Below are 21,336 nucleotides of genomic sequence, written 5' to 3' on the forward strand. Positions count from 1 at the left end.
AGAAAAAGAAAGGTCATCTCATCATAAGCTATAAGAGGTATCTGAATACAAAATCACCTAACGCCTAGTCCCCTGAGCCTGCCAGTGATGCTAATGCTGAATATAGAAGGGTTAATTAATCTCTTCCACGAATCCAATCTGTCTCCTGGCATCTGCTCCCCCTCCAGGTCCTGAAGCAAGTCTCTTTGCCAATCTCTCCTGTGACTCCACCAACTTTTTCTGCGCCTCGAGTCTCCGCTTGACTCTTTCGTCTGCGCCTCGCTCGATTCGTTCCAACTCTTCACGCTCACTGATGCGTAGACTACTAAGTGCTTGCGCATTACCGGCTCGTTCAGAGTTCAATTTAGATTCCCACTCAATCATCTTCTGTTGTCTGGTCTCTTCGGCTATGAGTTCAGCTGCGGCGACTTGTTGAATACGCTCGAGGCTGGACTGCGTGACCTTGCTCTGCTCCAACTGTCGTCTCTTGACAGCTGCTAGGAAGAGCGTTTCTTCAAGATCAGCCTTTTGTCGTGTTGCGTTGATATCTTCGTTGTGAAGTCTGCGACGGCGGGCATCCTCGATTTCTGCCTTGTGATTCCAGATCTCTCTCTCCACACTGGCCACTTCCTTTGCTCGTGCGAGTGCAATAGCATGGTCTTCAGTTTCGAGTGCAATTCGTCGTAGTCTGGCCTTTCGTTCGCGTTCTTGGACTACCATATCATTAGGAAGGCCGACTGCATCTTCAGGCTGGTCTCCAGAGTTTGCGTAGTATACGTCCACTGCTCTGTTCGCTCGAAGAAGGCTGAGGAGCTGGTCTCGAGTATCCGATTCGGGCATCACTTTGCTGACATACATTGTTGGAGAATACGTAAACTCGCCATCGGTGTAATGATTGAACGGTTTGTTGATCTCCTTCCACATAGCCACCTTCAAGAAACTGCGAGTAGTGACAATAGGGTCTGCAGAGTCGAAGCAAAGAAGCAGCAGAGACTTTCCATGTGACTGCAAGGTTAAATCTGAGCCAGCGTCAATCAAGAAAGTCATCACCTTCTGCATGAGCTTCTCTGCGTCTGCAGTCATTTTTCCAGACCCTGCTCCATGGAGACAGACTTCGCCAAGAGCAGATCTTCCATCGTGTAGTGGACTGGGGAAGTCAGGATGATGACCATGTTCCACTAGGACTGATACTGCTGCAAAGTTGAGTTCTCTAGCAGAGTTATGTAGTGATCCATCATCCTTCGATTGGTCAAATGCTAGTAAGTTACCCATCATGCGAGTCGACAGCTCACCGCCAATATCGGTGGTCATCGCAAGAGGTGTTCTTCCCATGGCATCGGTGATATCGACGCTCGCTCCTTCGATAAGTAGTTCCTTTACTATATCGGGTCGGCGAGCTTGGATAGCGATCATAAGGGGGGTGGTTCGGCTGATTGTTGTCTCGAAGTTGACGTTCGCTATAAATGTTAGACATGAGCTTGCAATGAATAACGATGAAATACATACCGCCACGCTCGATCAGCATCTTAATCAGTGCTGAGCTGACCTTCTTTTGTGGCTGAGCAATTGCCCAGGCGAGCACCGTCACCTCTTCAGGCTCCTCCACGCTGTCGTGGATACGATACGTTGTTGTCTGATCGTGATAGAAACCAGCATCCAACAACACCTGCAACAGCTCTGTCGACCTAGGATACTGCGAAATCGCCCTGATGAGGATCGGATCCGACCCAGCACTCCGCGTCATGACATCCAGTCCGACTTCTCCATCGCGATATCCCGAAAATAGTTCAAACAGCTTGAGTACCTCATCAGGCGACCTTGCCGTATCAAACACACGCTCAAAAGCAAGCGTGAGAGTTTGCGGTGATGGCCTGCAAGCAAGCAGCCTTTCTGTCCAATGGGCATTACCCTTTGATGCTGCGCAAATCAGAGGTTCTCCATTCTCAAAGTCAATATCGACTCCATGAGCGACAAACAAGTCAACAAACTCATCAGCCAATGGCTCAGTCTCGTCCGTGCTCTTCTTCATCACCTGTACCAGAGCACTGCTAACAGCCACTCCCTTGGCCCCTTTAGCTAAAAGCATTTTTGCAACCTCTAGCCCGTTCGGGGAGAACCATGTGCTGAACTGTGTCTCTGAGAATCCGTTTTCGAAAAGCTTGAGTATCTCATCCTCGTCGATCTTACTACCCAGGAGAAGATCCAGTGCCGAAACCTTGACACCCTGCACAGCTTGGGTAAGAGCAAAGCAACCATTTGTGAACGGTGATGCTCCAGAGTCAAGCAGGACCTGGATAAGCCGCTCATCTGGTTCGTCTTCACCAACTGCCTTACTCAAGGCGATGTGGACCTCATCCACAGCTGGCATGCCTGCTTTCATCAGGTCTTGGACTATATGCAACCTGGTATCTTGGTTAAGCTTCCAGCTTGCCTTCATGGCCCTAACTAATGTAGGAGGCGATGCCTTTTTCTACAAACACGTTAGCTACATCGTTTCCAAACGACTTGTCAAACTTACCTGATTACCGCCCTCATGCCACAATCCTAACAGCAGCTCAAGACTACCAACAAAGGCACTTCGGGTTGCCGCCACAACTGCCTCACCGTTACTGTAGTTGGGGTCTGCACCCGCTGCCAGCAAAACACGCAACACTTCATGACCCTCTTCGCCGTACTTTGCAGCTGAAACGAGCTGAATGTCGACAACCTCTCCAGAAACACCCCTCTTGAGGAGGCGCTGAAAGACCATTGCCCTTTTGTTCAAATCTCTAACCTCGGTCGCAGCTTGGAATCCACGCTCTAATGTCAACTTCTGAGTATCGGCATTAGACTTGAGAAGCACATCAAGAACTTCAACAGAACCACCACGGCATGCTTCAATGATAGCTTGGCCTCCGTTGGTGGAAATACTGGCACCGTGTGCAATAAGAACATCTCCAAGTTCCAGATCACCATCCCTCGCCGCGACAAGCAGAGCGTTAGAGGCTGCTTGAGAGGAAACGCCAGATTTTGCCAGACGATTGCAGATATCTAGACGAACTGTCCAGTCTGCGATCTTCATCGCTTGATCCAAGCAAGAATCTCTGGTCTCATCCGTATGCTTGAGCTGTGAGAGAAGGAGATCCAAGACTTCAACCGACTCTTTGGTCACAGCGAGTGCAAGGGCTTCTCCGTCAGACGCATCAGCATAAGTGGCTAGAACGCATATCAAAGCGACGTCTGTGGTGAAATGGCTAATAGCGTGAATCAATGCCCTGTTGACTTCACGAGGGGAGGCTCCAGATTCTACTAGACTCTTAGTGAAAGTCAAGCGGGTCATAGGATCCGAGATCTTGAGGGCCTGCGGAAGTGCGAATGCTAGTGATGCCGCTGTCGGTGGTTTCTCACTAGCGAACAGGGTATCAACTATCGTGTCCTTCGCTTCTTTGACCGCACTGCATAGTGCCCTTGCCTGGAAAGCGTTCACATCGGCGCCGCGGTCCAACAGTTTCTGCAGTGTTTTGAAAGAGGCATTGCCAGTTGTGTCCTCGATAAGAGTCTGGACTTCATGCACAAGCATTGCATCCAGGTTGATCTTCTTGGGTGATCTGGTCAAGATAACATCAAGCTTCCACGCTTTGTTCTCGCTCGATGGGATTTTCGCCAATCCTTCAAGACAAACAGAGATGGTGTCATGATTATGTTTGCCCAAAGTCAGGATCAGATCAATAACCTTGGGATCAGGGGTTTGGGCGGCTTTCTGCAGAATTTGACCGTTCAGGCCGCTGATATCTGGTCTTCCTTGTTCAAGGATAAGCCGAAGAAGAGACATGTCAACAGGTGTTTCCGATATGTTTGCAAGAAGAGCTTCCGCAACCTGTTGTCCAGCGACACTCGCCCTTGCATTAAACAGCATTGACATCATCTCGTACCTGATTTGGTGGTTATCAATACTCATCACATTGTTGACATGCGCAGCTGCTGTCTGGGGAGAAGCGTTTTGCATCAAGGTGGTAAATAACCCCAGGTCCATCTGGTTTATGATCTGTGTGAGTCCAGCACCATCGTCATAGTTGATGTCCGCATTATACTTGAGTAAAAGATTGATCAGGGCGTCGTCTCTCTGGGAAGGGTCTTCACTGATTGCATCTTGGAGAGCCTTGTGCAAAGCTGGGCCGGTTAAAGCTCCCCTGAGAAACATCTCAACCATACGATATCGATCCGTCGGGGGTAGGCTCTTAACCAGAGGAAATATTGCGGTAAGTGTTTCGTTCGACGGTCTCGCGAAGAGGATCTTGGCTGCCATGTCTGCATTACCGGCTAGGATTGCTATCCGTAGAGCTTCTCCGTTCTGGTAATCAGGCGACGCAACAGCGTGACGGTTAGTGATGCGTGGCTTTACCTGCCCATTTTGCTTTCCACTTGGTGGCTCGCGAAAGTGTGGGTTGAGTAAAAGTTCTACAGAATGAACGTCCCCAGCTTTAGCAGCTAGAATGAGGCAATCGTTCAGAACATCGCCATTTGCTCCCCGTCTGAGGAGCGAGTATAGCAAATTTTGTCGGGTTCCAGGATCTGCATGTTGGGGAATCAGAGGGACACAACTTGATGCCAATGCAGGATCAATCTTGGACGATCCGTTAAGAAGAGAGCCCACAAGGCTGGTCTGGCCCTTTGAAATGGCGGTTTTCAAAGCAGAAGCGTCGTTGTGCTCGATTGAAGCTCCATAACGCGCCAAAAGGTCAGCCATCTCAAAGAACTGTGTCTCGCAGGCCACTTCAAGTGATCTTTCCAGGATGGTCCCCTGGGCGCCGCAGCAAAGCAGAAGCTCGGCAAAGTCAAGTTTCGATCGTGGTTCTAATTCTGTGTTGTTCATGAGCTGCTCAAAAGCCTCATCAAGGCCGGGACTTTGCGGTGGCTTGTTTCCTGTGGCAATTGCCATTGCGATATCTCTTCTTTGGTCGTTGATAGCGATCTTGAGAGCTTCAGCGTTGTTGTAGTTCCCGTCTGCGGTGGAACGACTCAGATGTAGAACAGTGTCGAAACATTGTGCTCTTGTGGCGTCGGTAAGCGCTTGCGATGTACATATTTCTTCTGGTCGCCCATCGGATCTTAGAATGAGCGATGCGATTTCTGATAAAGCTGGAACAGAGCACGCTTTGCGGAATTCGTCCTGTCCTTCCGCAGTGTTTGATGCGTTTGCTCCATACCTCAATAGGACCTCCACGATTCGTGCATTTCTAGTTCTTACCGCAGCTGGAAGACAAGTATCAAGGGTCAATGGGTCAGCATGCGGTATAAGCACATGTACCATGTCTAATTGGTCTCGTTCAATCGCGGATTTGAGAAGGCGAGTTCGATCAAGACCATGTTCGACGCTTTTTCGTCTGTTTAATAATCCCTGTTTCTGAGTCTGCATACCACCTAAGTCGACACCAGCTGCAGCCAATTTCGCAATCAATGATTCGGCTACACCGGGCGAGCCTGAACTGTCGACCCAAGAGTTCAACACGTTCAGTATCTCTTTGGTATCCCAATGCTTTCCCTTTTTCAGGTTACTCGATGAGAAGGCTCGCGACAAACCACTCTTAGGTCGCAGCTGTGCGACTTCAGCGGACCGCCTCTGTAGCAGGCCGTCAGCGACTTCATCATCGCCGTGAGTTCGAAAAGAGGTTGGGTGAGGTGGTCGCGTGAGAGGAGTAGGGGCATTGGGTGGTAGTGAGAAACTCCATTGCTGTGATAATTGGATAATGCGCCTCTGTCGGGCGTTAACCGTTGAGGAATTCATTCTAAGATGCGGCTATCATTTGAATTGGCGAGAAGACGAGTCAATGATGATATAAGCTGTTGGAAGACGGCTGCAGACTCGATTTGAAATGCTGTAAATATGGCGGCGTTGTACTGGGTATCAAATAATGAATGCCTGTTTGTTGTTGTAGTTGAAAGAATGCAAATTGAGATGGTTGAATGATGCGTGGTTGAGAATAATGCCAGTCAGCCCCTCACAAGGCTGCGATGATATTGTTATTGTACAATTGAGGCCGGTACTTCCTGGCTTGACCGAGTGTGCAGTGGCCTCGCCTTTTGTCTCGAGGTGATGTCCTGTCGGAGGCGGTTCTTAGTGGAGTGTTACAGAATATGCCTGAAGCCGGGGGGGAGCCTGAAGGCTGTGATACCCCACTGTGTGTGCACTAAGCCACAGCCGCAACACCCCACACACGTCTGGGTGTCACATCGTGTACTTTGCTGGATGGGAGCCTCCAATGAGACCTGATATCTTGTGTTTAGTCTTGATTTCAAGGTTCAATTGCATTAGATACCTGTTCTACTGGCCTTAAAGCTGAATGAAGCAATCGGTAACTTCGGCAGAGTAGAATGACTAACGCTTCAATGTAAATTACACTTTGTTCTCGGCCTGTTGTCGTATGAGTGGATGCCCTGTCGTTCAGGTAAACGCCCTAAAACATGCACTCTAATTGAGGTGACGTATAGCGGCCCAAGGTCTAATTGATAATCACTGACCCCAGCTTTGGACGAAACAATGGTCGCAAATCACTAATTCAACTGCAATATCTTTCCAATTACCCCAATGAACATCTCAATACGATTAGCCGGCCTCAATAAGAATCCTCCGACGCACGTATACAGGGACACTCCCTGGACGAGCTTGCGAAGCTCCTCTCATGCCAAGCCGCCTGCACTGCCACGATCCTCTGTCATGACATCTGCTCCAACTGCCACTGACACATGAAACCAACGCCCGGCCCCTGGCTGAAAAACTCTCGCGGCGATCACTAGACCGTAAACAGGCCAGTTCGGGCGACGCCTAAGAATAAACCCGTCGGGAGGTTGGACCGACGCCTCCGTCTAAGAGGAGCTGGCCACGCGTATGCTGGCGTAGCCTCAACCTAATTGAGACCTTCTTTCGAGACTAATGTGAGAACTTCTGTAGACGAGTTGTGAATGGGCTGATTTCTGAAGAATCCTTCTCGTGTACAGTAGCTTGGAATTAACGTTAGAAGTTTAGCCAAACTGTTGGAACAACGTTGTAGTTGGCGAGGACTAAGCCCTTTGGGGGTAGCATTTGGAACATTCTGTTACAACTCATGGAACAATAAAATTATTTCCTCTCTTCCTTATCGCCTATTCGTCATCTTCTTCTTTTGCGACTGAGCCAGTCGGCGTCACCATATATTGACTTGAAGGAGGCGTAACTGTAATTACGTTTACTCAATCGTCTACCCTAGATCCCAATACTTGAGTTGATAGTGAACATCCTCTATTCAAGACTGGTCTACAGAAATCAGCAAACAACATGGATGGCATCGCGTGTATTGACCCATTGAGCACTAGCATAACGATCTGATCAAGAATCGAGATGCAGGCTCGTCCAGAACTGACCTGGTCCCTGACGTGCCCATATTAGCTGTCAACTTAAGTTCGCAACAGCCTTGAAACAAGCAATGCGCAAGCTTGACTTGGGCAAAGCCACACTCGGCATTTGTTTTGGCTTAGGAGCCAATCGATGTACTTCAAATTCATGATATCATAAAGTTGTCATTGCGCTGCACGGAAGAGGGCTATCGAAATCATGACGACTCGGACTATCAGTCCAAGTTGGCTGAGGCATCACGAGGTCTATCTGATCAATGCGCTGTAACACTGGTGCATATCAGTGATACGAGACCGCGTAAGGATACAAGAGGATCTCCTCGGGCTTCCAGGCGCAAAGTATCCGTATCTGTAACTACCTACCTTATGATGCAGACTAGATCTGAGAATCATTATCGATATCACCGTGAGCCCAGCAGTATCATCGGATGTCAGGCTGTAATATTTGAGCAGCTTTATCACAATTGGAAAGGCTTCTGAGACTGAACGATATTTTAATAATTTCCACTATAAGCATGGATAGGCATTTAAAAGTTCATTTCAGATCACAGACTGGATAAGGTAGGTATCAAGATCTTTGATGTCCAGACATGGACTATAGGGTAATCTACTTGCTGTGTAAGTGATGTGGGTAAGAGCTTAGCCGACCAACAGTACAGCTCAGTTGACACCGATATAGTGGATGAGATCGAACATAAACTGCAAGACTTGTGAGTATTGTGCCTCATTTCAACTTGTTACTATAGTTGAAACTCGCAATAGGGTGCGTATATGTAAACACTGGATACAGATATGATAGGATAGACGCAGGATCATTTATGGCTAACCATGTCTTCTGCTTTCTAGAAGAGTAAGTGTAAGCAATAGAATGGCCGATCTGACCAGTCACTCAGCGGAGTAAGGACTCTATCTATTATATCTACCCAATAAATAGATATCGAGGTATTCAAATCAACGTCTATATAATATATTCTCTTCTATATATATCCGAAACCGCAATCATGACGTGCAATCACCTCAGTATCATTACCCCGCCATCATGGGCCCGATCCCCCATCCATCCCCGCTATAGCTCCGAACCACTCCTCCATCAAAAACCGCCCTCTTCCGACCCGACACATTATTAATAATCCCCCGTCCCGACACTCATCCCATGGCTCAACCTCTCCGTCGCTCCCTGCTCAGAACCAGCCTCATATCAAAACATCTCACACCCTCAATCCCAGTCCAGCGCATCTCCAGAATAGATTCACACTTCTCAACAGCTACAATGGCGCCTGTACCTCCCAAGATGAAGGCCGTGCAGATTAACAAGAACGGCGGCACTGAAGTCCTTGAGTTCAACGATGTTGCTGTTCCTAAAGCCGGCGAGGGCCAGATTCTTGTCAAGAATCAGATTGCGGGCTTGAACTATATCGATACGTACTTCCGAAGTGGTCTCTACAAGGCGCCCCAGTTTCCTCTTACGCTTGGTCGTGAGGCTGCTGGTACTGTCGTTGACGCTCACTCCTCTGTCAAGGGCTTCGAGAACGGTACGCGCGTGGTCTTCATGGGAACTGTGGGCGCATACGCCGAGTACAGTGTCGTCAACGCTTCTGACGCTGTCAAAATCCCCGACGAAGTCCCCACTGACCAAGCTGTCGCTGCTTACCTGCAAGGTCTCACAGCATGGACCTTCATCCGTGAAGCTGGTCAGGTCAAGGCTGGTCAATGGGTTCTTGTCCACGCTGCCTCTGGAGGTGTAGGTACTCTGCTTGTCCAGCTGCTCCGAATTGTTGGTGCCAAGGTCATTGGTACTGCCAGTTCAGAGGAGAAGCTTGCGCTCGCGAAGAAGAATGGTGCGGAGTGGGTTATCAACTCTCATGATGATGTTGTCGCAAAGGTCAAGGAGATCACCGGTGGTCATGGTGCGGATGTTATCTTTGATGGTGTGGGCAAGGTCACTTTCGATGGAGATCTTGAGATGATTGCTAAAAAGGGTAACCTCATCTCTTTCGGTAACGCTGTAAGTGATGTTCCAACAACTTTCGCATCTCAAGCTAACAATAATATAGTCCGGCGCCGTGGACCCCGTGAGCCTCTTCCGACTTACACCTAAGAACGTCCGCTTGATGCGCCCCGTAGTCAACGGCTACGTCTCCGAGCGAGCTGATCTCGAAAAGTACACATCCGAGCTCTTCGACCTCATCAAGTCCAAGAAGCTCGAACTCACCATCCACAAGGTGTACCCTCTCAAGGACGTGGCACAGGCACACCAGGACATTGAGAGCCGAAAGACGATTGGAAAGTTGCTCATTAAAATCGATTAAGTCTAGCCTTTTAATTTTTATTTTCAACGCTGTCTGTCTATAATGCTATATGGATGGTTCAACCATGACCAAAAAACATAAATCTTTTAACAAGTTTTCATCTCGCTCCGTAAACTGCTAGAGGCCTGCTCGCACATGGATGGCCTCGGTCATCATTATTTCTATTTTTAAGCCTTGGAAGACTTGACAGCCTCAACCATCTCGGCGGGAGGATCTTGTCGATAACCCTTGGGGTTGTTGCTGACCCATTTCCAGAGGTCATCGCATGCCTTCTCCATGGTGAGCTCGGTCTTCCAGTTGAGCTCCTTGTTGGCGAGGGTGGGGTTGGCAGTGAGGTCGAGAACGTCTCCTTGTCGTCGAGGCTTGACCTCGTAGGGGAGATCGCGGCCGACGACCTTGCTGAAGGCCTTGATGATCTCAAAGACAGTGCTTCCACGGCCGGAACCCAGGTTCCATGCCTTGACACCGGGCTGGTTCTCGCGCAGGTAGTTAAGAGCGACAAGATGGCCGCGGGCAAGGTCAACAACGTGAATGTAGTCTCGAATGGCAGTACCGTCGCGAGAGGAGTAGTCTACCAGACGTTAGAAGTTGCGCAGTCATTATGCACCAGGAAAACTTACCATCGCCGAATACCAAGAGCTTCTCACGTTCACCAGTAGCAACCTTTCCGAGGAGGGGAAGCAGGTTGTAAGGAACACCAGCGGGGTCCTCACCCATGATACCAGTGGGGTGAGCACCGCAAGGGTTGAAGTATCGCAGCAGAGCACCGTTCCATTGCTTGAACTCCTTGCCGGCCTTCTCCAAGTTGCTTCGCTGGGCGTTAATAAAGTCGGTGATAACGTCCTCGATCATGGACTTGGTGCGGCCGTATGTGTTGGTAGGTCCAATGGGGCAGTGCTCAGGGATAGGAATCATGTTGGGGAAACGAGTGGCATCGCCGTAGACAGTAGCGGAGGAGGAGAAGACGATATTGTTGACGTTATTGCGCTCCATGGAGCGGAGCAGAGAGATACTGCCACCGACATTGACACGGTAGTACTCGAGAGGGATCTCGCCAGACTCGCCGACAGCCTGGATGGTGTTAGTCGTATATGATCGCTCTGGCTGACATGTGACTTGCCTTGAGGGCAGCAAAGTGAATGACGCTGTCAATGGCAGGGTGCTTGGCAAAGACATCGTCGATGGACTTCTCATCTGTGACATCGACCTTGTAGAAGGTAGGTCGGCGACCGCAGATCAGCTCGATGCGGTCTAGGACAACCTCTGAGGAGTTGTAGAGGGAGTCGACGATAACGACATCGTAACCGTGCTCAAGAAGGGCGAGAGTGGTGAAAGAGCCGATATAGCCGGTACCACTGGAGGATTAATCGTTAGCTGGTGCTTCTTTGTCTAATGCGACACGGTATTATCTGTGTCTTGAAGCTTGCGACAACAAAGACAATGTCCAGGACCAATAAGAGATAGGAGGAGTCAGTGTCGCAAGGGATGGTTGAGTGGCGTACCCGGTAACGAGAACAGTTCCAACAGGCATTTTCAATGGATTTCTTTCTTTGTTCTGACTGATCGATTCAAGGTTGCGGTGAAAAAACACAAAGCAAGAAGAAGTCAAGGAGGCGGGTTGCGTTGAGGGATGGCGGGGTTAAAGGCCAATGAAGTGAATTGGTAGGGGGAGAATGTCGGGGATGGCGGGGCAGCTGTTTTTTTTGGGCTCGCCTAGCTCGCTCATTAGAGGGGGTTCGTGCTGATGTGATTGACGCTGCTAATTTAATGGCGGTGGGACTGCCAGGATCTTGACATGCCCATACTAGCCATGCCTCATGGGGGATTATTCGGGGGCTTGAGGCTGAACGACGAGACTGTCGATATCGGCTCTCACGAGAATGAGTCGAATGATTGAGAAGGAGTGGCAAATAATATCGCAGCATGGCATAGGCCCGATTGGATTACACTTAAAAATCGAGTTTACAATATGCGCTCCATACAACGGCCTTGTATTTCATTAACGACGGTTTACCCGGCTTGAACTGGACCGAAGAGACGATCATGGTGGGCGGGCAGGGTATTTGTGGAGTATGGGCCTCGTAATGTTTATATCTCTTACATTCTCTATTGTACTACGTACGAATGTAATTAATCAACCTGCGCTCTACGAAACAATGCGTCTTGTAGTCGGCAGTTGATGGAGAGTAAATTTTAGGAGAGTCCATTTATGGACAATGACTCCAACTTACATGTCCATGCAATGCATGCATTGATAGCGCTATGGCTAAGTCCGACTGAGACTTCGTATTGCTTCTCGTATCGGCCACGAATCCGAAGGAATGCAGGTATTAAAGAGATACCAAGAAAATTACTCATTTCATATAAATTCCAAGAAAATTATCTTGCACTTTGCTCATGGTCGAGGCTTTGATGGACTGTAATTGCGAGTCTCGATTCTTGACTAATAACTCTAAGTGAAGTTGAGTTGGTCTGGATCAGATGCGGCTGGAATTTGGAACGATGGCGCACTTTAATTGGCAGACTTTAGAAAGATAAAAATTGAAAATTAACAAGGCAATTATTCTGCCTGGTCTGTCAGGATGAATGTGTTGAACCAATGTTGATGTTGCTTCACTGTAATTTAGAAGCACTTGTACGACGCCAGTGCACGTGATCACGTACACCAGCCTCTCGATTTGCGCCGCCTAATCCTCGGCGCGTATCGCGTCGCCTGCATACAGCATCTTCGCGATAGCATCACAAGAAAGTACCGACAAAAAAAGAAAGACGCATTTCAACGATCCAGCAAAAAGAACTCATCGCCGATACCCAAATTATTGCTCTGCCATCATCGCGAATTTTTTGACGAAACCTCTCAGGACTCATTGTTTGCTCATCTCACCGCCACCAACATGTTTCTTTGTTGTGTTTGACTACATCTCAGCGCTAAGATTGGCCAGTAGAGCTGGCACTCAGCAAACCTGTCTTTGTGAATCACAACTAGAGGCGGGAGCTATTTGGTGGTGTTGCTCTGATACGTCTGTGTGGGAGACACACAAAGTCAGTGCTGCTATTTTCATCTCAGAGGACAAAGAACGACCACTTTCACCCATCTTCATCATCTCAGATAAAGGACGCTTTTATGAAACAAAAGGGAGCGATTCCTTTCAGACTAAAATCTTTTTGTTGTTAAATCCTCTGTTCACATCAACTTTGCTCAGCCTTCACATTTCACCTCAAACATGCCTCCCAGAGTCAGTAGACGCACTACCCGCCTCTCAAGTCGGGAACCCGAGCAACAATCTACGAATGAGCCGCAGAATACGTTGGTGAGGCCCCATTTACCGGCTCTTCAAGGAACGCCAAGTACACGGAGGCAGTACACATATGGCTCTGCTGCTGAACCGCCGCCGAAAGTGGGAGCTGGTCTGCAGCGCATGGATTTGGGCAGTGCTGTTAACCAAGCCCTTGCAAACGACATCGAGGATGAGGAAGAATTCGTTCGGCCAGCGAAGCCAAGGGCGATGTCAGCAAGGGCAGATGACGCGGGTCCATCAAGAGACAGTGAGTGACATCGACATTGCTCTCGACAATTCTAACATGGAACAGATACATCACGCTCAGCCACAGGCACCGTTCAGCAATTAGCGACTGAGAGAGATGATGATAGCTCACGAAGCTTTGGCTTGGAAAGTGAATACTACGAAGATGCAACAATAGGATCGGTGCCACCTTCGGCAGCAAGCACTGAAAGACAACTTGCTGCCCCCAACCTAAATCCTCGAGCTCAACGAGATACGTCTGTACAGCGTAGCCTACAGCCATCTCGTCTAAGCCAACAACTCGGTTTTGAGCCGCAGCCCAGTAGACCAAGAGATACTCAGCAAACGTCGCTCCAAGTCCCGAGACAAACACGGCAGCAATCGAGTGAACTAGAAGAAGACGAGCTGGAAAACAGGGCTGCACCTCCTGCTCGTAGTAGGACCTCCATAAACACGCCAGCCCCAAACAAAATCCGACAAAGTCAGCCCCGGCCTCGAAACCCTCCGGTGGAAGATAGCGAACAGAGTGAAAGCTCTGCTGAAAGCGATCAAGACGACATTGAGAGCGACACCCGATATGGAGGCAATGCGAGAAAGGCACGCATTGTCACAAAGAAAACTTCTACACGTACAGCCAACACAAACCGCCGAGAGACAGCACAACAGCTATCTCGACAGGCTGCTCCTGAGAGGAGAGATCAAAGAACAAGCGGAGGCCAGAGCCTTTTTTCTACACCTGGAAGGACTCTTTCGCAATCAAGCGCGTTTGAAAAGGCCCGTCAGATTCCCCGTGATCCACAAGAGCGTGTTTCGGACATCCAGCGAGAGATTAAAGAAACAGAGGACCAAATCGCTCGTGAACGAGCCGAGAGAGCCGAGAGAGAACGGGCGCCCCAAATAGAGCCGTGGCGTCGATGGTATCGGGAACAGATTGCTTGGTTATCAACACTCTGGCCATTCAACTTGATCTGGGGACGGCGCGGAGACGATGACTTTGATGACTTTGACGATGATCAGTACAACAATGGTGGCCCTACGGATTGGTGGAAGTTGCTAAACCCCATGACATATCTGGAGTCTGTGGTATGGTTGGTCGATAAGATTATGGATCATTTCGTCAACTTTCTTGACAGATTATCTGGTGTTCAAATCCGAGGTTCTCAGATTGAAGGATTTGTCTATACTGTTCTCATGGTCGGCGTCAGCTTGCTCTTGGGAGTCTTCCTCTTTTCAGGCATGGGAGCTGTGAAACCATCTCTACCGAGCATGCCATCCTTTGGCTTAGGTGATTTTCATATTCCGAACCCTTCTGGCTTTGTTCACAACGTCGCAGATATGATGCCATCGTTCTCAATGCCCTCATGGCCTTCCTGGAGCAGAGATGACGATGAGCCTGATGTCTTTGCAAACATTCCCATTGACAACATGCAAGATGAAGTCAAGAAAGCAGTGAAAAAGCTGACGTCAAAACTCAGTGACCAGAAGAAAAGTCTCGAGAAGCTGGAAGCGAAACTCCCTCAATTCATCACCATGGAAACCGTCAATGGAAAACCAGCTATTCCCCAACAGTTCTACCATGGTCTTCAAGATTATCTTAAAGAAAGTGGAAGCTTTTTGAACATGAAGAAGAACCGCGGAAACTACGAGATCTCCACGGAAAAGCAATGGAAGGCCATTGTGGCTGGACTCGGTAAAGACAAGGATTTCCAGTCGAAGCTCACAAAAGAGGTCGACCGCGGCATCGAGGACAAGCTGCCTACTTTCTGGGACAAATGGTTCAAGAATAACAACAAGATTCTCGAACCGCTCGTTGAAAAGGCAATGGCCAAGACAAAGGCTGCTGGGTCAGGAGCTGCATTTGACAAGAAAGTCGCCCAGATTGTCAATGAGCAACTCGGCAAGCAGAACCAGACTGTTGTTACTCGAAGTGAATTCATAAAGCACCTTGGGAATGAACTGGTGGCCCATCAGACAACAGTCCAAGCCGAGCTCCAAGAGTTAAAGTCGGATATGTTGACTCATATTCAAGAATCCATCCGTACTGCACAGTTGATGGCTCCCCAGGGAACATCGGACGCTGAGATGAGGAAGCTCATCAAAGAGATCGTTGTCCAGACTATATCCGACGAAGTCCTCGGAGTTGGCGCCAAGGCAAAGATCCATGAAGATTGGAACACACGTCTCAAGCACCAGGTCAACTTCTTTGCGGTTGGCGCCGGTGCTACCATTGATAACTCTCTCACGACAAGTGTGTGGGATCCATGGCAGAAGGGCGTCGCTAAGACAGCCTTGAAGCGTGGCATCTCTGGCATACATCCTCTCCCTGCCGTGGCAGCACTTCATCCTTGGCAGGATGAAGGGGACTGTTTCTGCTCAGTCCACGACATCGATGGTAGCGGACGATACCACGGTGCCAGAATCTCGGTTCACCTAGGCCATCTAGTCGTTCCCACTGACATCGTCATCGAACACATTAATAAGAACGCCACAACAGATCCACTAGCTCGACCGCGACATATAGAAGTCTTTGCTAGATTCGAAGACAAAATGGAGCGTGATCAAGTGTTTGCTATAACATCCCACTGGTTCAGAGACGACACCACAAATCGAAACGTGTCTGTTCCCCTATCCGACCAATTCGTCAAGATCAGCGACTTTGAGTACGTTGGAAACGAGCTAAACGATGGTGTACACGTACAGCACATCAAAGATCAGTTCTCCAACCTTGGAATCGGCACAGATCAGATCATCGTTCGATCCATGGGCAATTACGGCGCGGTAGACCATACGTGCTTCTATCGTATTCGATTATTTGGAAACCTGGTGGAATAGCTGGTGTAAAAACCAACAGACGAATAAACCTGTTGGTGCAGTTTGCAGTTTAGACTTCAATGTGCTTTCTGGGCGTTAGGTGGTTCGTGTACATAGTCTTGTATGGGAGTGTGAATTATAAACGCAAGGCATTGAAGCGTGGAGCCGGTATGGGAATTGATAGCTTTTGTTGAGAATGGTGCTACCTACAATTTAATCATGACTTTTCTGACGACAGCATAAATCAGCTCTTTCCAACAGATACCAAACTTGAACATTAACCCTGTGAATTTTAATTCGCAACTTTTGTCTATCCCTATATACAAGGCTCCAAAGGGTATCAAGCCCATCCACCTCCTTAATCCAGCAATCCAGTAGCAAGCGCCTCGAGATCCTCCAAAGTCTCTGGCTCGTCCTGCACCTTGATAACCTTTCCTTTGCCTCTGCTCTTCTTCTCGTCCTCCGAGTCGTCCTCGAACCACTTCTTGGCTCTCTTCTTGGGCGGCTCGCGATCCTCCTCGCTGTCCGACCTTTCACCTCCCATTGGCAACGATCGCAGAAGAGCCAGAGGATCTTCGCCTTCGTCTGCGTTATGCAACATGGGTGCGTCGCCGTCGTCGTCTGATACGATACCCATACGCGCTGCTCGCTCGGCGGCCTTGCGCTTTTCTCGCTTCTCGCGACGCTTTTGCTTGGCGAGAGCTTTGTCGTCCACATCTGCCTCGCGAACACGCGATGTCTCGTCCTCGACGAATTTGCGACGCTGTTCTTCAGCTGGACCCTCTCCCATGAAGTCGTCCTCGTCCTTGAGCTCGTAGATAGCATGGGCGTTGCCGTCATCGTCAAATACGACTTTGGTTGAGTTGCCCTTGAACTTGAGCATCTTCTTCTTTGACTTGAGAGCCTTCTCACGACGTTTCGAGTCGACCACAAATGGCTCTTCACCACCAAGACCATCAATGACCTTTGCCGTGCTCTTGAAAGCGTTGTTTGCCTCGTCGTCTAGCTCATCATCTTTCAGGACTCTCTTGACTGACAAGAAATCGCCTTCGTCATCATCCGCATTCTCATCGCCGTCAAGCACAAGCTTGTTGTAGTGACTTGACAGAACGTCCTGATTTGTTCGCTCAAACATCTTGTCGTACTTTGTGCGCACCTCGTTCTTTTTCTTTGACTTTTCGCCGTCTTCTTCCTCCTCAGAGTCGCTAGACATGCCAGCACGGGGAGCATTCTTTATTTTCTTGATATCCTCGCCTTTTCTGAACTTGACCTGCGGTGTACCAGGGAGACCGAGACTAGCAGCGAAGCCATCAAGATCTAGTTTGTTGAACTTGAAAACATCCTTGTCTCTTTGTAAATGAATTGACCGTGTGTAACTGATGAAGGCCTTTTGGCCAAGGTACTTCAGATCTGGGTTCTGGAAGCACATGCTTTGTAGTTGATCCTTGATACTCTTCTTTTTCTTCTCCTTGACATTCACCTTTTGTATGGGGATCTTCTTCTGCTCAAGCTTCTTCAACATTCCTGGCTCTTCGCTGGGGTCGAGGAATAGTACAGCTCGACCATTGCTTTGATATCGAGCTGTTCTTCCAACTCGGTGGATATATGTATCAACGTCCTCGGGGCAATCAGCCTGAATAACCCAGTCGACGGCAGGGAAATCGATTCCTCGCGCGACGACATCTGTCGCAAACAAACACGATTGTTTCGCAGCTGTGAATCTGTTTGTAATTTCCATTCGTGCAATTTGCTTCTGACGACCGTGAAGATGCAGTAGAGGAATACCAGGCTGAAGATGACGGAAACTCTCGTATACGAATCGAACTTGTTTGCCTGAGCTCAGAAAGACAATAATCTTGCTCTTCAAATTGGCCTTGATGAAGCCATATAATGTGTCGAGTTTCTCTGTCAAAGGTGTAATGATGTAGTGCTGTTGGAGGTTTGTAGGAGTGGCGCTGACGGCTGCTTCGTGAACAGAGACGTATTCGGGGTCCTTGAGGCTGAGACGAGCAAGATCCGAGACCTTCTTGCTCTGGGTGGCACTGAACATGAGTGTCTGTCGTGATTTGGGCAGATGCTCGACCAACGCATCAACATCATGTTGGAAACCCATATCCATGATGCGATCTGCTTCGTCAAGGACCAAGATTTGCAAGTTGTTGGCGTCGAAACCAGCTGTCTGATCCAGATGCTGCAGCATTCGACCGGGCGTGCAAATCAAAATATTCATTCGATCCAATCGTTCCGCTTCCTCCTTCAGGTTCTTTCCACCGATGACCAAGCCTGCAGAGAAAACATGGTTTCTGCCAATCTTTCTAAGCACCTCGAAGATCTGTACCGCAAGTTCTCGAGTTGGAGAAATGATAAGGGCACCGAGTCCATCGTATTCGGTCCATTGAGCACGGTAGAGTTTCTCGAGAACGGGAACAAGGAAAGCCAGAGTCTTTCCGCTTCCTGTCTTGGCAGCTCCCATAACATCTTTGCCCTTGAGAGCCAGTGGAATGGCGTGAGCTTGAACATCGGTAAGGGTCTGGAAATGTGAGGCTTCGAGGCCGGTGGCGGTCGGTACAGAGAGAGGAAGATGGGGAAAGTTCTTGATCTCATCCGACTTGGGGTCCTAAATTCGTGTTAGCTAGAGTGAGACTGTCGTAAATTATATCCCCATACCAAATCGTTTACTCGTTGTTCAAGCTGCTGAAGATCCTCTTGCGCTCTCTTGCGCTTCTGTTGGCGCTGCTCGGTTCGACCATTCTTTTGAGGTTTAGGCCCTCGCCCAGGTCGCGCATGAGGAGGCATTGTTGGGGTCTGCGACGATATAGATGAAGAGAATTGAGGTGATGTTCTCTAGACCTTGTCGTTGGCGCAAACCAAAATCGAAGTCCAAGTCCAAAGTCACTGGAAATTTTTTGGAAAAGTCACGGCGCCTGGCAATACCGATGGCCGACTGTGGGGCACCTTACCGGAAGAAGCTTACCGCTATGGCAGAAAAGATTCACCGCCAAAAAATTGAATCCAACTGTTTTCTGCCCCTCCACTCAAGCAAGCTTCGCGTATTCATCACAACTAGCTTCGTTAAGACAACATGAAAAACGACAAGAAAACGAAGAAGTCTGCCCCTGCGGCGAGTCAGATCGCTGATAAGCGATTTGCCGACTTTGAGACCGATCCTCGATTCCGATTGCCCTCGAAGAAGCAGACAAAAACCACAATCGACAAGCGATTCTCGCGCATGCTCAAGGATGATGAGTTCACTGCTACCGCCAAGGTCGATCGATATGGCCGAAAAGTAAAGTCGGATTCCAAGAAGAAGGCTCTGCAAAGGTTGTACCGCGAAGAGGATGAAGACGAAGACGAAGACGAGGAGGAAGAGGGAGGCGAGGAGGAAGACATCGAGGTCGACGATGACGAGGTCGTCCAGCGAGAATTGCGAAAGGCGCACGAGAAATACGACCCTGCTCGAGGCGGTGGTTTCTCATCTTCTGAAGATGACTCTGATTCTGAGGAGGAAGAGTCCGACTCCGACGAAGAAGAAGGCGGCGCGCAAGTCGATACCGAGGGAGACATGCAGCGATTTCAAGACGAGCAAAACGATGTCGAGGCTGGAGAAGTGACGAATCGAATCGCTATTGTCAACCTTGACTGGGACCACGTTAAATCTACCGACCTCATGGCTCTCTTCAACAGTTTCCTCCTCGAGACTGGTGGCAAGATTGAAAAGATTTCAGTATATCCTAGTGAATTTGGCAAGGAGCGCATGCAGCAGGAAGAAGTTGAAGGACCCCCGAAGGAATTGTTCAAGAACTCTAAGAATGACTCGGACGACGATTCGGATGACAGCGACGAGGAAAGTGAAGATGGAGACGAGCGAATCAAGAAGAGTTTGCTCCAAGAGGGCGATGATCAGGACTTTGACAGTGATGCGCTACGATCTTACCAGCTCGACCGTCTACGATACTACTATGCCGTAATGGTCTGCTCAAGCCCAGCGGTTGCGCAGAAGCTCTATGAGGCTGTCGATGGACGAGAGTACCAGTCATCTTCCAACTTCCTCGATCTTCGATTCGTTCCCGATGATGTTACTTTCGATGATGAGCCCAGAGACGAATGCGAAAAGGTGCCCGAGTCATACAAGCCTGTTGAGTTCGTGACAAACGCCCTTCAGAGCTCAAAGGTCAAACTTACCTGGGACATGCATCCCGAGGAGGCATCGCGCAAGGAGTCCATCAACCGTGCTTTCAGCGGTAGTCGCAACGAGATCGAAGAGAACGATCTCCGCGCATACTTGGCAAGCGACAGCGAAGATGACGACGTGGAGGAAGAAGAGGTCGTTGAGGAGAAGGGCGAGGATGAGCCCAAGCTTTCCAAGAAGGAGTTGGCGCGTCGAAAAATGCGCGCTGCTCTGGGTCTATCTGAGGAGCCTACCAAGTCTTCCAAGAACGTCCCCGTAGGTGATATGGAGATTACGTTCACCCCTGCTCTATCAGAGAGCGCACCTAAGAAGACAGCTGAGGAGGAGACCACAATTGAGAAGTACATCCGAAAGGAAAAGGAGCGTAAAGAGAAGAAGCGCGAAGCTGCACGAGCTCGACGTGCTGGCCAGGACCCTGAGGCCGAAGAGGAGGAAGATGAGGTTGTCGAGGCACCTGAAGGCGAGACTGATGACCTTGGCTTCGATGATCCTTTCTTCACTGCCGCCGAAGACCCCGCAGCATCGTCCAAGACCTCCATCCGCAAAGCCGACCGTCTCAAGAAGCGCGAAGCCCGCGAAGCCGCAGAGGCCGAAAGCAAAGCCCAGAAGCAACAACTCGAGAAAGTCATGGCCAACGCAGACGCGGACCAAGCCGACCATCTAGACCACTTCGACATGAACGAGATCGTGCGCGCCGAGAAAGCCAAGAAGAAGAAGGGCAAGGCCAAAAAGAAGGCCCTCGCGAAGGAGTCTCGCGGCGGTCTGCAGGAGGACTTTAGCATGGATGTTGATGATGATCGTTTCAAGGCTGTGTTTGAGAGTCACGAGTATGCTATTGATCCTTCGAATCCCAAGTTCAAGGCTACGGAGGGTATGCAGAAGTTGCTGGAGGAGGGTAGGAAGAAGAGAAGAAATGCGGAGGGGGGTGATGAGGAGCCTAGTAGTAAGAAGGCTAAGAAGGGACGGAGGTAATGTAATAGGTAGATTCTGTGTATCTGTTTAGATTGGAGTTGGGTCAAAAGTGGTATTTGATAGCATAAATCATAAAGCATATACTGTTCAGTTCCTCTCTTCTGACGCTCAAACATGACCCTCGATAAAAGTTTCTCTTCGGTTCTGTAGATCCCATTATCAACTCTCTATGCATCCAATGGCT

At 49.2% G+C, this 21,336-nt stretch overlaps 6 protein-coding genes across 6 annotated transcripts; 3 read left to right on the forward strand and 3 right to left on the reverse strand.

Moving 5' to 3' along the window:
* Window positions 1–111: 111 nt before the first annotated feature.
* FTJAE_8674 (ankyrin repeat domain protein) lies at window positions 112–5,743 on the reverse strand (the record flags this gene model as incomplete). The annotated part of the gene is made up of 3 exons (XM_037355515.1): window positions 112–1,436; window positions 1,486–2,449; window positions 2,498–5,743. 3 exons carry the CDS (start codon window positions 5,741–5,743, stop codon window positions 112–114), a joined length of 5,535 nt encoding a protein of 1,844 aa, XP_037204267.1.
* Window positions 5,744–8,617: 2,874 nt separating this feature from the next.
* Window positions 8,618–9,656, forward strand: FTJAE_8675 (NADPH2:quinone reductase; the record flags this gene model as incomplete). Its single annotated transcript, XM_037355516.1, has 2 exons — window positions 8,618–9,352; window positions 9,402–9,656. The coding sequence occupies 2 exons, from the start codon at window positions 8,618–8,620 to the stop codon at window positions 9,654–9,656; spliced, it is 990 nt and encodes a 329-aa protein (XP_037204268.1).
* A 167-nt stretch (window positions 9,657–9,823) lies between these two features.
* FTJAE_8676 (UDP-glucose 4-epimerase) lies at window positions 9,824–11,187 on the reverse strand (the record flags this gene model as incomplete). The annotated part of the gene is made up of 4 exons (XM_037355517.1): window positions 9,824–10,227; window positions 10,277–10,727; window positions 10,801–11,011; window positions 11,159–11,187. The coding sequence occupies 4 exons, from the start codon at window positions 11,185–11,187 to the stop codon at window positions 9,824–9,826; spliced, it is 1,095 nt and encodes a 364-aa protein (XP_037204269.1).
* A 1,693-nt stretch (window positions 11,188–12,880) lies between these two features.
* On the forward strand, window positions 12,881–16,012 carry FTJAE_8677 (spindle pole body-associated sad1; the record flags this gene model as incomplete). The annotated part of the gene is made up of 2 exons (XM_037355518.1): window positions 12,881–13,202; window positions 13,248–16,012. 2 exons carry the CDS (start codon window positions 12,881–12,883, stop codon window positions 16,010–16,012), a joined length of 3,087 nt encoding a protein of 1,028 aa, XP_037204270.1.
* A 337-nt stretch (window positions 16,013–16,349) lies between these two features.
* FTJAE_8678 (ATP-dependent RNA helicase DBP4) lies at window positions 16,350–18,787 on the reverse strand (the record flags this gene model as incomplete). Its single annotated transcript, XM_037355519.1, has 2 exons — window positions 16,350–18,608; window positions 18,659–18,787. The coding sequence occupies 2 exons, from the start codon at window positions 18,785–18,787 to the stop codon at window positions 16,350–16,352; spliced, it is 2,388 nt and encodes a 795-aa protein (XP_037204271.1).
* A 286-nt stretch (window positions 18,788–19,073) lies between these two features.
* FTJAE_8679 (pre-rRNA-processing esf1) lies at window positions 19,074–21,152 on the forward strand (the record flags this gene model as incomplete). Its single annotated transcript, XM_037355520.1, has 1 exon — window positions 19,074–21,152. One exon carries the CDS (start codon window positions 19,074–19,076, stop codon window positions 21,150–21,152), a length of 2,079 nt encoding a protein of 692 aa, XP_037204272.1.
* Between the last annotated feature and the right edge of the window lie 184 nt (window positions 21,153–21,336).

This window comes from Fusarium tjaetaba, assembly GCF_013396195.1.
Source record: "Fusarium tjaetaba strain NRRL 66243 chromosome Unknown NRRL66243_c0000189, whole genome shotgun sequence".
Taxonomy (NCBI): Eukaryota; Fungi; Ascomycota; class Sordariomycetes; order Hypocreales; family Nectriaceae; genus Fusarium; species Fusarium tjaetaba.